Source organism: Limanda limanda, chromosome 11 (genome assembly GCF_963576545.1).
Source record: "Limanda limanda chromosome 11, fLimLim1.1, whole genome shotgun sequence".
Lineage (NCBI taxonomy): Eukaryota > Metazoa > Chordata > Actinopteri > Pleuronectiformes > Pleuronectidae > Limanda > Limanda limanda.
This window is the reverse complement of record NC_083646.1, coordinates 14,757,867-14,773,023: the sequence shown is the minus strand read 5'-3', so window position 1 is coordinate 14,773,023 and position 15,157 is coordinate 14,757,867. Positions and strand designations below refer to the sequence as shown.

The 15,157-nt window shown below is 40.5% G+C and overlaps 3 protein-coding genes across 4 annotated transcripts; all 3 read left to right on the top strand.

Moving 5' to 3' along the window:
- The first annotated feature begins 1,045 nt into the window (after positions 1 to 1,045).
- smpd5 (sphingomyelin phosphodiesterase 5) lies at positions 1,046 to 5,219 on the top strand. 2 transcript variants are annotated; one of them, XM_061081366.1, is made up of 8 exons: positions 1,046 to 1,196; positions 2,428 to 3,653; positions 3,776 to 3,851; positions 3,956 to 4,096; positions 4,200 to 4,289; positions 4,385 to 4,448; positions 4,557 to 4,716; positions 4,870 to 5,219. In XM_061081366.1, the coding sequence occupies exons 2-8, from the start codon at positions 2,532 to 2,534 to the stop codon at positions 4,975 to 4,977; spliced, it is 1,761 nt and encodes a 586-aa protein (XP_060937349.1). In that variant the 5' UTR covers positions 1,046 to 1,196; positions 2,428 to 2,531; the 3' UTR covers positions 4,978 to 5,219. The 2 variants fall into 2 exon arrangements, with proteins under 2 accessions (XP_060937349.1, XP_060937350.1); XM_061081367.1 differs by lacking the exon at positions 1,046 to 1,196 and adding an exon at positions 1,220 to 1,263.
- A 2,331-nt stretch (positions 5,220 to 7,550) lies between these two features.
- malsu1 (mitochondrial assembly of ribosomal large subunit 1) lies at positions 7,551 to 9,191 on the top strand. Its single transcript, XM_061081669.1, has 4 exons — positions 7,551 to 7,894; positions 8,352 to 8,527; positions 8,610 to 8,691; positions 8,781 to 9,191. Exons 1-4 carry the CDS (start codon positions 7,600 to 7,602, stop codon positions 8,930 to 8,932), a joined length of 705 nt encoding a protein of 234 aa, XP_060937652.1. The 5' UTR covers positions 7,551 to 7,599; the 3' UTR covers positions 8,933 to 9,191.
- A 1,353-nt stretch (positions 9,192 to 10,544) lies between these two features.
- Positions 10,545 to 14,851, top strand: LOC133014554 (peptide YY-like). Its single transcript, XM_061081821.1, is given in 5 exon segments — positions 10,545 to 10,646; positions 13,675 to 13,730; positions 13,918 to 14,100; positions 14,195 to 14,284; positions 14,827 to 14,851. Coding segments are annotated over 5 exon segments (456 nt in total).
- The last annotated feature ends 306 nt before the right edge of the window (positions 14,852 to 15,157 follow it).

Genomic DNA, 15,157 nt, shown 5'->3' with positions numbered 1-15,157 from the left:
GTATGGAATTGAAATAGTATAAGCCTTGATATTCCATATAATACAGTGTGAACACTGGCGTAGGGGACCCTTTTTAAATGATCAACAGGAACATTTTTTTTACTATATTTTCTGTTGACCTCAGACAATACAAGTATATAGTAATATCTGCATTTCTTGTGGGCAGTTTGCTTCCTGTCAGGAAGACACGCCTCCACTCTAGCCAAACTGGGGTGGCTCTTGAGGGCAAAGGTGAGTGATGTTTATTTGGAGAAGTTTAAGTAATCGAAGTGTTGCCCAAAGAGAAACGTTTGATTAGTTTGAATTATTTTGTTGCTGTTGCAGCCAGCATCCTGGGAGAGATGCTTTCCAGCTGGACCAGAGGATTCTGTCTCATGTCTTCCAGGACCACAGGAGGCTTTGTGGTTTTACAGTGCAGTACATAGATCTGGCTCAGAGCTACCTGCAAAACGGACAGAGAGAACGAGAAATTCCCGGAAATCTCTCCAAACCCAAAGACCCCTGATGAACTCACTTTCTTTCCTCTCTTGCACTGCCAAGACAAACCCTTGTTCTATGGCCGCAGGTCTACCAACAGCCTTTCTCTGGACATGATAGGCGATGAACAGTTCCTTGAATTCATACTTTGAATACCTGACGCCCATTAAAGCTTGGCTGCCTTCATTTTAGTAAAGTAAAATTTGCATTTCTTTGGTCATGAGATCTCCTTCCTCTTGAGACATTTAATAATATAAGCATGTACATGTATAGACCAACTCATAAACATCTTCTTGGCTTCAACTGCAGCATTTCAAAATATCAGTAGACAGGGAAGCATCCTGACCCAAACTCAGGACATTCCAGGGCCACAGGAGGCTTTGTAATACTACAGTATTACTTTACCTCTACTTTACTAACAGTAGTACTTTTATCACTGATACTATTTCTACTGTTACTCCGCGGGTTCAGCTCTAGTATCAGGTCGCCTCAGGTAAGGTCACGTGACAGTCGGGCCCGGCTCCATGACAACCGCCATTAGGGCGTGGCTTAATGTTGTGATGATCGTCTGAGCTCAAGAGAGGCTTCACGTTCCTCTCGTGTACTTACCATCATTGTTATTGATTTAAAGGAACATGTTTACAGTTTTACACGTAGCATGTTAAATGTGAGCTGCCCTGGCTCCACTCACCGACCCCCTCCTCCCCCCCGGCTCGAAGGTAAGACCCGAACAACCTGCCACGTTAGCCGGGTGTTTTCTAAGCTAGCTGCTGTGCGACGGGACAGGTGACAGCTTCCATTCCAGATAACTCGCATACGTGTGAAGTGAGATTATCCAGTGGCCATGAGCTGAGGCCACTCGGCGACTTGTTGAAGCCACACACCGACGTTAACGTGGGTCTGAACAAAGTGTGTGTGTCTGTGTGTGTGTGTGTGTGTGTGTGCGCTTTATCATTAAGTGAAACTGTTAGCTTAGCATACCTGCACACAGGCTGCCACCGCTCCTCTGAACTACCTGTGCGAGTGCAGAGTGGACACAGTGACACACACACACTCACTTCCATTCATTAATAATGCATGGGTCACATGGTGCTGGTACTTGATAGTGGTCTGATTTGAATGGGGGGGTTTTCACATAGTCCCGCGGGATCGCAACTTCCTGGTTCCTGTCCTTTTCACATCACTGCAGGAGAAACACACACTGATCCACACTTATCGTCACTCTAAAGTCAATTGTTAGTGTCAGACTGCACAACACAGACCCGACTGTCAAACACTCAAATTCGAATTTCCACAAAAAACGAATGCACATTTTGGTTAATCGTATATTACAAATAATTGGACCTTGATCCCTATCTTCATATCACACATTTTGAAATGACAAAACCGAGTATTTCTATTTATATTCGTGTTACATTTTCTTCCTTTCGCCGCTGTGTGCTCTACAGAGGATCAATAGAGTTACATCTCATCATTGATCTTTAACATGACAAGTTTAAAAAAATATTTGCACTAGGTTTTCCCTTTGATACACCCAACGCCTTTATAGTATAATCAAGAAATGTCGAAACCCATTAGGGAGTGGTGTTGTTGTGGTGTTTCCTCTCTCGTCATTTTGCCAGTGGTTGGCAGCAGCACTGTGCAGATGGTGACAGAGGGATTATACGCATTTCAAAAACAGTTTTTCCTCTTTGCTTCCTTTAAATGTGATTATTACGTATTAAAAAGTTATAAAGTGTGCCGTTAAGCCAGTCTTATCCTCCCTGTGCCTCTGACTACCCTGCATTCATGTCAGTTGCCTCATGTTTCCCACGACTGCGTGTTCAGGCATGAAGTCAGAGTTTGAATGAGAGCCAGGTATTCCTGAGGATCCTCGCTGTACTTGTTTGTACGGAAGAAAGAACAGAGCCACATTTTGATTTCTCTCTTGTTTTTTTCCCCTGTTTTTAGTGTCCAGGACGCCCATGAAGGAGAATCTTTCCACCGGAATGAGGCTAGTACGGGAAGTCCCCATATTGTTCAACCTCTTTGCAGCTTAGAGAAGGTGCGGAGGCATGGCCCTGCAGGAGTCTCCCTTTCCCAACTGCCTTGTCGCAGGCCTCCATGCGGTGGGATGGGCATTCATCCTGCCTTGTTTCTGGTCTCTTGATCACCTCGTCGCCGTGTGCAAGTCCACCACCTTGGAGCGAGAGCAGAGACTGGAGAAGGAATGCTACCTTCACCCACTCAAGGTCTTTTTTGGCTTCATTCTCTTCTTAATTCTTTTTCTCGTAACAGCCCCCTTGGCCCTCCTGGGCTTTATGCTCTGGGCTCCTCTTCAGGCCTTCCGCAGACCCTTTCGCTACCACAGGGAGACGCCGTCCTCACCGGAGACGGAGACACACAGGGGCTTTGAGCTGGTAGGAAAGGCAGCATTTGGTTTCGCCACGGCCAACCTGTGTCTTTTGCCCGATAGCCTGGCTCGCTTTAACAACCTAGCACACACTCAGCACAGGGCGACCACCATTGGTCAGCGCATTGTGCACGGTGTGTGTCGACCTCACATCCGCATCTTTGTAGATTCCCCCAGCAGCTGTGGCACTCTCAGCCCCTCCGGCAGCATCTTCCCCACGGGGAACTCATCTACATACGGTGCTACAGATAGACAGGCCCAGGAAACCGTGAATCCCCATTCAGACTCAAATGAAGGACAAGCTCCAATCCCAAAGTCCAACAGCAACGTGGTTAGTGTGCCTTGTGATGATACAGAAGAGCCCTCGTCCGAGTCGCCCTCCCCCCTCCTCAATTCCAACCAGAACCACAACCAGCAGGAGCGAGCGGGTCACCGGAGCGCTCCTCGAGCTTTGCTCTCCCAGGGTCTCCGCCAGCAGGACGATGTACCTTGGGAGGTCTCGGCACTGTTTCCAGCCAACTTGGACATACTTTGCCTGGAGGAAGTGTTCGATAAGAGGGCTGCGAAGAAACTCACCCAAGCTCTAAGTCCCATGTTTGGACACATATTGTACGACGTCGGTGTGTATGCCTGCCAGCCGCCATGCAGATGTTCCTCTTTCAAGTTCTTCAACAGTGGACTGTTTCTAGCCAGCCGATTCCCAGTGCTCGAGGCCCAGTATCACTGCTTTCCCAACAGCCGTGGGGAAGACGCACTGGCTGCTAAGGGCCTCCTTTCTACTAAGGTACCTCTATGAGTGGCTCCTGTGTCCTTTTTGTTTTGCAAAATTCATATTAATCAGTCAGGATTTTGCAATACTCTTAACACTGTGAAAATATAACGCAGTGATGTTTTTTGACATTTCAGCTGCTAATTGGTCAGAATAAGAATCAGAAGAATGTGGTCGGCTATATGAACTGCACACACCTTCATGCACCAGAAGGCAAGTCAAATTTCCTGATTCGGTCTGTTCATGTAATAGACTGGTTTGCAGCTTCTCGTGAGGAAACACACTTTTTTGACAGCTTCTGTGTGATCTTTTATCAGGTGAAGGTGAAATTCGCTGCGAGCAGTTGAACATGGTGACCAAGTGGATCGGTGACTTTCAAGCTGCCAACAGAGACCCTGATGAGGAGGTGGTTTTTGATGTGCTCTGTGGTGATTTCAACTTTGACAACTGCTCACCTGGTGTGTCTGTGTCTCTGACCATTTTCGTTGTTTTGTCAATATTTCTCGAAAGCATCTTCAGTAGATTTCTTTAGTATTGATAAATGCTTTATTGTTTTTGTAGATGACACCCTAGAACAGAATCACTGTCTGTTTAAGGAATACAGAGATCCTTGCAGGGCAGGGCCGGGAAAAGAGAAGCCCTGGGTCATTGGTAAGTAGAATTTCGATCAATTAAACGACAGTTAATGCTCCAGATCTACACTATATGCTGATGTTTAAAGGTAATATGATGATTTTCCTCCAAAGGTACTTTACTGGAGCAGCCCACGATGTATGAGGACGACATAAATACCTCAGAGAATCTACAAAGGTTAACTCACTTTCTACAGCGTGTACCCACTACTCTGATGTGAACAGGGCTCCTCACTGACTTTATTAAGACAAAGCTCTGCTCTGACTTCGCTCTGTTTCTGTGCAGAACTTTGGAAAGTGAAGAGGTGAGAAAGCATTACATTTCCCCACCTGTCCCTGCGGAGGGCTTGCCACTGGTTTACCCTGAGCCCGGCCAGCCGTGGATCGGACGTCGGATCGACTACATCCTGTTTCGAGAAAACTCCATTTCAAGACAATGCCGAACAGTACGTGGCCCGTGTGTGTTTCCAGTGTTAATTCTAAGCAGTCCTCTCTTTCTTCTCCATTGTTTGTCTCCTTTAAATTACAATTCAGTCAGCTCTTTAAACATCAATTATCTCCAAGCATCATTAAAACCTTGCCCTCTGTTCGTCTCTTAGGAAATTGAAGAGGTGACCTTTATAACGCAGCTGGCTGGCCTTACAGACCATATTCCTGTGGGCTTGAGACTGAATGTAATGATGGACTCCGACTTAGCGGATGAATGAGGGCTAACATGATCACCGCTTCACGTTCACACAAAAGGGAACAAAATGTACAAACCTGTACATTATTGTTTTGTTTACACTCATGAATTTGACATTTCACTTACAATGTACTGACCAATGATATTATACCTCAGGTGAAATTAATATGGGTTTATCAAAATTTTATAATGTAGATAATCTTATGCATTAAGGCTCTTTAGGGCCAGAGGTATTGATTTTGTAATGCTTTTTCCATTCATTAATTTTCCTACAGAAATAAATACAAAGAATAAATTTGACACAGAGTATGTATCTTTAATTTGTCATCAATTATGAGGTGCATGATTTGATTGAATTGAATTCAGTTTTATTTGTATGGCACCAAATCACAAGATATATCTGAAGGCCCTTAACACAAAGAAACCTTATAGATCCCACAATGGCAACAGCGGAGAGATCAGTGTGAATCTGATAGTTACACAGCAGAAGATATTTAGCACAATAAACTCTACAACCATAGTGATTGTTACTATCTCATAAGATTTCAAAAGGATGCACAAGCACAGCCAGAAGACTTGAGTGCTGGATAGTTTCTATATCCTGCTACTACAGCCGTGGCCAAAAGTTTTGAGAATGGCACAAATATTCATTTTCACAAAGTCTGCTGCCTCAGTTTATAGGAAGGCAATTTGCATATACTCCAGAATGTTATGAAGAGTGATCAGATGAACTTAATACCCCAAAAACCATTTCCACTGCATCATGACAGTGCTTCTCTTGTAAACACGGGTGAGAGTGTCGACTAGGAAAAAGCTGGAGATCACTCTGTCATCCTGATTCAGACAAAATAGCAGACTGGAAGCTTTAAAAGGAGAGGGGTGCTTGAAATCATTGTTCTTCCTCTGTTAACCATGGTTACCTGCAAGGAAACACGTGCAGTAATCATTGTTTTGCACAAAAAGGGCTTCAGAGGCCAGGATATTGCTGCCAGTAAAATTGCACCCAAATGTACCATTTATCTGATCATCAAGAAGTTCAAGGAGAGAGGTGCAATTGTTGCAAGAAGGCTTCAGGGCACCCAAGAAAGTCCGGCAAGCGACAGGAACGTCTTCTAAAGTTGATCCAGCTTCAGGATCGGGGCACCACTAGTGCAGAGGTTGCTCAGGATTGGAAGCAGGCAGGTGCGATTGCATCTGCACGCACAGTGAGGCGAAGACGTTTGGAGGATGGCCTGGTGTCAAGAAGGGCAGCAAAGAATCCCTTTATCTCCAGGAAAAACATCAGGGACAGACTGATATTCTGTCAAAGGTACAGGGATTGGACTGCTGAGGACTTGGGTAAAGTCATTTTCTCTGATGAATCCCCTTACCGATTGTTTAGGGCATCTGGAAAAAAGCTTTTCCGGAGAAGAAAAGGTGAGCGCTACCATCAGTCCTGTGTTGTGCCAACAGTAAAGCATCCTGAGACCATTCATCTGTGGGGTTGCTTCTCAGCCAAGGGAATGGGCTCACTAACAATTTTGCCAAAGAACACAGCCATGAATTAAGAATGGTACCAAAACATCCTCCGAGAGCCACTTCTCCCAACCATCCAAGAACAGTTTGGTGACGAACAGTGCCTTTTCCAACATGATGGAGCACCTTGCCATAAGGCAAAAGTGATAACCAAGTGGCTCGGGGAACAAAACATCGAAATTTTGGGTCCATGACCAGGAAATTCCCCAGACCTTAATCCCATTCAGAATTTGTGTTCAATCCTCAAAAGGCGGGAGAACAAACAAAAACCCACAAATTCTGACAAAGTCCAAGCATTGATTATGCAAGAATAAGCTACCATCAGTCAGGATGTGGCACAGAAGTTAATTGAAAGCATGCCAGAGCGAATTACAGAGGTCTTGAAAAAGAAGGGTCAACACTGCAAATATTGACTCTTTGTAGAAACTTAATGTAATTGTCATCAAAATCCTTTGACACTTGAAATGCTTGTAATTATACTTCAGTATACCATAGTAACATCTGACAAAAAGATCTAAAAACACTGAAGCAGCACACTTTGTGAAAACCAATACTTGTGCCATTCTCAAAACTTTTGGCCACGGCTGTATATACTTCCACATCACTACAGATTCAGATTACTAATACAAAATATAATAAACTAATAGCTTGAAATGAATTGATACAGTAGGTTAGATTAAGACTGTTGATCCCAGAGAAGATATTCACCAGTTACTATATTCAAACGAAGAGTCTCTTCTCTCAAAAATGTGTTTTGTTCCTTTTGAACTCCTTTTGGATCTTTCACCTTCGCTGCACAGAATCATGTGTGTTCACAGTGTTCACAGTGTGACACTAGAAGGCATAATTTAAAGTGTACCTCTTAAAGTTTCCCTGTGCTCACTATTATTAACCTTTACATAATTAACTGTATAATCCTGCCTTTTGAAATTCAGTATTTAGGATCCTGAAATCAACAGTCTGAATTCTGACGTCGTAACCTCTGTGGCCGATAGGTGGTGCTCTAAGTTATTTCAAGCAAACTCCAGAAACCAACGAAGAAGCCGCACGAACCAATCAAAAGCCAAGGACTGAAATCACTTCCTGTTTTTAGCTTAGCCCTCCACAGACTCGTTCATTGATTACAATCATGAGTGTTTTCAGCGGATGTAGGAAACTGGTGTCGTCTGTGTTTAGAAGAAGCGTTTTACTGGAACAAAGATGTGTTCAGAGACACGTCATCAGAGAACCACGTCACAGTCTGTGTCTGACCAGACGTTTCACATCGAGTTCAGCTTCACGTCAGCTGCGACCTCATGTGTTCACCTGTCAACTGAACACGAGATGTTATTCAGAGGTGAAGAGTCAAAACAGGGATTCAGAGAAGGAAGCTGAAGTTTCTACAGAGGAATCACAAGAGAGTCACGGTGACAGCAGAGCCCCGGGTAGGTGCTTGGTTGAGATGATGAGTGGATCAATACATATAAATAATGTTATATTTTAATGATATTTTGTCATTTTAAAGTTAAGACATATGTTAAATGTAAGAATAACTTACAGCCTAATCACACCAAAGGCTTTTGTGTTTTGGCTGTTGCTCAAAAAATTTAAAAATAGATGCTGATGAATTCGTGTCAATTGACCTGATTGGATTAATAATTTTATATTTAGGAATCGTGACTTTGTATTTCAGTTTGAAATTAACAAGTTATTAATCAATGAGATAATGGATATTGAGAACGTGTCAGTAGCAGCCTTTATTACTTTTAATGGATGAGGTAACGCAGTCAAGCTGCATTGCCTCATTAGTGAATATCTGCACAAGAGATCTGTTGTTGTGGATCAGCCACATTCACTGCTAGATAATTGTGAGACAAACTGTTTGATCTTTGTTTTCTCCAGGACCCTCAGAGTCCTTCACTCTTGATGTGCTGGTGTCTCTGCTGCGTCAGGAAAATGCAGCGGACATCTGCGTGATTAAAGTTCCAGACCAGATCAAATATGCCGAGTACTTCATTGTCGTCACTGGAACATCCCCGAGGCACCTCCGGGCAATGGCACTTTATGCCATCAAAGTGGTAACGTTCTTTTTCTCTTTGTTGATGCTCATAGGTGCAAACTGCATTTGTTTTTAAAACTCAACACGTTGTTTTCCTCTAGTACAAGTTCCTGAAGAAAGATGGTGATCCGAATGTGAAGACGGAAGGGAAGGATGCAGAGGACTGGATGTGTATTGACTTTGGTATATAAAACTCAAAGATCCCATTCAGACTGGTTATGTTAACTGGTGATGGTGTTGTAGATTCTGATGTCCATTTCTCTTCGCCTCAGGTAATATGGTTGTTCACTTCATGCTGCCAGAGGCCAGGGACGTGTACGAACTAGAGAAACTCTGGACACTCCGCAACTATGATGAACAGCTGATGAAGATTCCTGTTGAGAAGCTTCCAGAAGACTTCATCTATGATGTTGACATCAAGTGACAACACAAGAAATCACAGATTCATAGACTTTAATTATAATGTTGGGATCATTGTTTCCCATCTCTGTTGTATTTATTAACATGTTAAATAACTTTGGACAATGAAACACATTTTGCATGAATGTATCTCTAATGCATAAGCTTTCCTGTCAAGTCACTACCCCAGCATGTTGATTAATTGATTTCTATTTTTCATATTAGGTCATCATATGGAATTTGTATTAAATGGTATTTCATAGGTTACATATTTGTTGACTGCTGAAGAGAAAATGATTTTACATGTTGATGGTAAAAATAAATTATTTTTATACTATTCGAGGGTTATATACTACTCTTTGGATTATTCTGAGTATTTCCTATAAACATACAGACGCATACGTGCTAACAAGATACATTTTAGTTATAGGCTTGCAAATATTAACATTTTAACCAACTAGAGCTGAAAAAGTATTAAAACCCTTGAGTACTGTTGAAAAAAAATCTTTTAGAGGTAAAAATTATTGCAGTAATTCCAAACCCATCAAACTTTAATGCACAAGAATAAAAGCTCATGAAATGGAAATATTCCTTCAAAGTGCTTACTGAAGCATATTCATTTCAATGCACTCGGCCACCTTCCACTTGTGAGCTCAATCCACTGAGCAGTTTGTTGTCTGCAAAACTGTAAAACACTTTTCCAAAGAGGAGATTATGTGGGTTTAACAAAACAAGGCACTCCATTTTATGCTTTCAAGCAGACATATTGTTGCCTCCACCGAAAGAGACGGTGTCATGATGTGCATTCACTCTTCACTCACATCTGCTGAAAGATTGGTCAGTAAATTGGTCATATGAGGCCGGTCAGCACTTATGTAACTCAGAGCCTCTACTGTCTGCAACTAAGAATTCTATGCTATATGTTTATTTTCTGTCACTACATTAACATTCAAATGCATGTTTGTACAGCTTCCAATTATTGCAGATCCATATTTTAGTGGAGAATCTGCCTGAACCAAACACTGAAAGATACTACATGAGAGCATAATGATGACACACATACACTCCCTGATTACTTCCTTGCAAGTGACCATTCCGTTCCATTGAGCTGCTGTGAGTCCTGCACGATCAGGGCATTAGTTGAATGTGAAAATGTAATGAGGCAGGAGAAGCCCACAGAGCCCGACAGGACCTAGTGTCTGAGTGTCTCTCTGCCTGTTGAGTTTACACTTAACATGGTCGGAAATTAAGATCGTGACTCGCACTAATGTTCTCCCTAACACACTAAATAACAAAGTTAATAATGACAATCAATCTCGGCAGCTTCACAAAACCATAGGAAAAACCTACTAAAATACAAAATTGTGGGAGTTAAATTGTAAATACTTAAATATTTATACTTTAACTGTCAAATAGCCAATTTAAATTGCACAAGTGCTATTTTGTAGATAATGGTTGCACATGAGTGAAATCGTAGAACACCAGTGCAAGCCTTTGCTTCAGATCTTTTGTTTCCCAAACTGTGTTAAAACAATCACTTTCTAGTCGATAAGCAAAACCACACTAGTGGGAAAATTAAAATATTAATTCTGTCACAGTGGCTGATGTTCTCTTTGTGCATGCAGCCATTTTACGTTATGGACATGCAGGAGTTAATATCCTCCATGATGGAGGACATGGGGAAGAGGAGGCAGATTAATTACCTCTTGCAAACAGCAGGAGCAGAGGTACACACTAAGGTACACAAGGCATTTTGAAATGGCTCATATCCTTCCAATTGTTTTTGCTTCAATCAATAAAAACACGTCTATCTAGTTTAATACAATTGATTTAAAGTAGCTTATAATGGGTTCCTGCAGATGTAATCATAATCATTGTGTATGCATGGCAATGTTTTGTTGCAGTGAGAGTGCAAATTAATCTCCAGTATGCAGATGACTGGGAATAAATACTTTATCTCATATAATTCAAACCACCCACCCTCTGTATTGATAGTGTTCTTATGTTATATCTGCAGTAGTAAAAGTACAAGTCCTAGAAATGAGTATTCAGGTCCTTTGGTGTCAGCCTGTGTGCAGCAGGTGGGCTGGAACCTGCCGTCTGTCTTTGGTTTTCTCTTGGCAGTCAGTGGTTATGAGGAATATTATCAGTAGTGACATCTGAAGGACTCTCTGTGATTTAACCACCTGGTCCTCATGTTTTACAAAGGTACAGTGCAGGCTGATGTCTTCAAATGAGGTAATTATTAATCATTCTCCAAACTGCACACCCATTATTCAGAAGGTGATGAATGGTTATTTATCAAGTAAAACACCAGTGACTCCACAAAGCATGTGACGTCTGACACACTATTTATTATTATAGTAAAGTATAATTGCATATTGTTATTGTACTGTGTAGTTTTTATTTTTGGAATCAAGAGTAAGCCCCTCATGTTGGAAAAATGTTTATGATTGGGTTTATAATTCTTAATTCATGATGCTGCTTACGATAGTGTAACGTTTAAAAAACTGTTCTATGCTGTTGTAATCTTTAACTTTAATAAACAAATCTGAATCTAGAGAAAATATTGAAGATATCAAAAAGATAGCTTGGGACTGACAATCCAATCAAAAAAAATCCTTCATTTAATATATACATAGCTTTTGCAGAATCCAATAAGTTATTTTTGACAAACAACATCAGGATAACCTGTATATAACATAAAGAATGAAAGTTTGCAACTCTTAAGTTCTTTCCCCGAGTCCTCACATGACTGTCGTAGGAAACAACAGAACCAATTTACTGTCAAATTTCAGTAGAGTGCTCTTCAAGAAAATAGTTGTCATTAAAGTCATCTTACCATTTGTTGGGTAAAAGCTTTTTGTGCCCTCTATCAGCTGAAATTGAAAGTTTTAAGGGCTTGTGCGATTTACTGGGGTTTATTCTCGTGTGGTTGTTTGGAGCCACTTGCTGGTTTGGCTGAAACGGTCAAGTTATTGTCTAAAGACAAATGTATGTCAGTCAGTAGAGTTTGAAAAGAAGTTGTAAGGTCATGTTTTCCCTTCATGTAGATATGATAAATGAGAAGTAAACACAAATTGATTTTATTTTACTTATGAGATTAAGACTTTGTCTGGCTAACCTGTTATAAGCTTCGTCTTTTAGGTATAACTATAAGAAAATACAGATATCAATGATAACATAGACTACAGCTGCCTTTTCTTTTATTTCTAATGGTTGGGTTTAATATTTCAGATTAATGGTAGATTGACTGCATCTATATAACACATTTCTAGTCTAAACGACCCCACATTCACCCATCTTTCTTTACGCTGATCTCTATAATATAACATTCACCCTCTGGTAGAACAGCCATCTGAGGCATTTAACGGCTCAGTATCTTGCCTCAAGACTCTTTGGTATGTAGACAGGAGGAGCCGGGAATCAAACTGCCAACCCTCTGTTTAGGGGTCAACACGCTCTACCTTCAGATTCACATAATTTATTGAATGAATTATTGACAATAGCTTAATAGAAGTTCATTTGTTAATGTGTCATAGATAATGTAAGAAATTATAAAGTAAAGACATATCTGTAGAATGCTGTTCACAGATGCTCCCTTTAGTAAGTGACATTGAGTGAGTGACGTTAGGTGAGCAGGGAGCTGTTGAGGCACAAGAGCACATCGTTTTTTAACTGTGTGACACAATGACATTGTAAGCTTATAGTTTCAGTAAACATTTTTTCTTAATCTGCACATATCCTTTCATTCACGTCAGAAGTGAAGTTATTGTTTCTGCAGATCCAATCAAACTGAAACGTCATCTTTCTAAACACCTGCGGCTTCTTCACATATTTCACCTTAATGTAACAACAACAAACCATCATCAGCCACTTCAAGTTGTGCATCATCAGTTTTAATGAAACTGGTCAAGCTAGTTATGATTCACAAGTGGACAGTTTTAGGCTTTCCACTTAAATATTTATTTCCCGTAAAAAAAGGAGAGAACATTCCATGATTTTATTATTTTTCCACACACATATTCCCATATTTAACATGGAAAAGAGAATAATTTAGAATAAAATAACTACTCTGCAAATCGACATGAGTCCATCCTGGTGACATCAGTGGATTTAAGTGTTATTAAACTAATTGCTTGTCCAGGAATTGATCATGTTCTAAATGTGTGTTGACATAAATCTATAATAATTGAATCCACAAAGCACATGTTAACTCTTCAGTCAATTTGTAATGCAGGCAATTCAAATTCTAATAAACTCTCAAAATCTCTTTCTGTCGTTCCTTTGATTTTCCTTTGATTGACTGATTTGTCAAGTGCAGTATTTAGTAGATTGGATGAGCAATTAACACTAATCCCATCTCAAAATAATCTTGATGCTGGGTTGATTTAACAGGGACATCACACAATGTTGCTTGGCGAGTTTGTAAATACAAACCATTTCCAGGCTAATTGTTTGTAGCAATGCCACAGTTTTGAACAGGAATAAAACATGGTTACTTTATTAGAAACAAGGTTTTGATAAATCTAATGTCGTAAAATAACAGAACCAGGGCTATGTTTTTTCATGGTATTTAATGGTAACCGTAACTGTGATATTTAGTTGACCCTTTACACGTTTGAGTCTGTTTTGCCATGTAAGGATTATTAACTAAGGAGGCAGTAGACATTTCTCAGGAGTGACCTATAAGTGAATGAAATGACCCTCCCTCCCCACCCGACTCACACTCTATAAAACTGGGGTAATGTGAGGAATCGGACAGAGGTGCCTCGGACAGCGAGAAAAAACGATCACAGCAGCATTAAGTGACGCGTTACAATGTAAGACAAATTTAAATTTCTCTGTTTTTCACACCAATTTGTCACTGTTTTGCTTGAAAGTCAATGAGTACTTATGCATCTGAAATCTTTTATGGTTTATGAACTATGGAAGAATGAAGTTGATATTGTGAAATTGTTGGATAATAACTGTTTACCGTGCATTTAATGAATTTACCCTGTGATCCAGGATTCGCTCGAGCTACATGATGTCGCTGGGTTCACTGGCTCTCTGCCTGCTGGCTTGTTTTCACTCTGGCACCAGTGCATATCCAGTCAAGCCGGTCAGTCCCCGGGAAGGGGCACCAGCTGAGGATCTTGCCAAATATTACTCTGCACTAAGACACTACATCAACCTCATTACAAGACAGAGGTTAGTATTTAAACTTCTGTTCAACATTACAGCTTAGAAATTAAATACAATGATGTATTAACGTGCAGATTTAATTTTATTGTGTAAATTATAGGTATGGCAAAAGAGACACTCCAGAAACTGTATTTTCCGACGTGTTGGTGAGGGAGAGCACAGAGAATATTCCGGGATATAACTATGTCAGGTAAATTATTTTAGTATTATTTATTATTTTTTTATTCTGAAATTACAATGCTTTGCTGCTTGTTACACATTTTGTCATCAAGTACCCTGCAGTGATATCGACTGGATTGTTTTACCTTCATTTTTTAGATGTACATGTACATTTTAAGCTATATAATACAATGTGATACTGAAAAAACAACCATACAATTTGGTGTAACCCTATTATATTCCTATGAAGCTTGTGATAATGAGTTGAATGTCGAATCAAAGTCTTTATTGTAAATAACAGTGATTTTTAGGTTTTTGTATTGGACTCTCATAATATTGAGCATTCATCTACCCTCTTTCCCTTTATCTTGCTTTTAATTCAGCATGATTATTTATGTTTCTGTTAATGTGTGTCATAGTTTGAATCCTATTTAATTCAATGTTATGTGTTTTTGATTGCATGATTCTCTCGTGCTCCTTTTTTCACTTTCTGTTTACCCATACATCCATATCCTTACATGGTTTGGATGGATGTCTAAAAACACACTTTTTACTGAGGTCCTCATGTTACAGATACGATGGGTCGCCCCTGTGGTGATGCTGCTGGAGCCGTCGTACCGAGGCTGATTCCACAAAGCTGCCGCCTGTCTGTTACAGACATGAAATGAGTTTGTATTGCATGGAATAATCAATGTACCAAATAATTACTTTGGCGTGTAATGTGGCCAGCGTTTGATTAAAAACTACAAGTAGAACCAGTATGCAGTGTCTTTAATGGAGGTTTGTTAAACAGTGTCTTGTGTCATTCACTGATGGACTTACAGTGCTCTCTACTGGTGAACTGCCGTCCAAAGATTTTGAGAGTTTTTCAAATGGGACAAACACCTTGTAATCCGTGTCTACT

Excerpts from the sequence above, each read along its gene's own strand:
- smpd5 (XM_061081366.1), top strand. The coding sequence starts at position 2,532 with ATGGCCCTGCAGGAGTCTCCCTTTCCCAACTGCCTTGTCGCAGGCCTC. Across the intron at positions 3,654-3,775 it reads AGGGCCTCCTTTCTACTAAG|CTGCTAATTGGTCAGAATAA; the intron begins GTACCTCTATGA and ends TTGACATTTCAG. Across the intron at positions 4,449-4,556 it reads ACCTCAGAGAATCTACAAAG|AACTTTGGAAAGTGAAGAGG; the intron begins GTTAACTCACTT and ends GTTTCTGTGCAG.
- malsu1 (XM_061081669.1), top strand. The coding sequence starts at position 7,600 with ATGAGTGTTTTCAGCGGATGTAGGAAACTGGTGTCGTCTGTGTTTAGA. Across the intron at positions 7,895-8,351 it reads CGGTGACAGCAGAGCCCCGG|GACCCTCAGAGTCCTTCACT; the intron begins GTAGGTGCTTGG and ends TGTTTTCTCCAG. Across the intron at positions 8,692-8,780 it reads CTGGATGTGTATTGACTTTG|GTAATATGGTTGTTCACTTC; the intron begins GTATATAAAACT and ends TCTTCGCCTCAG.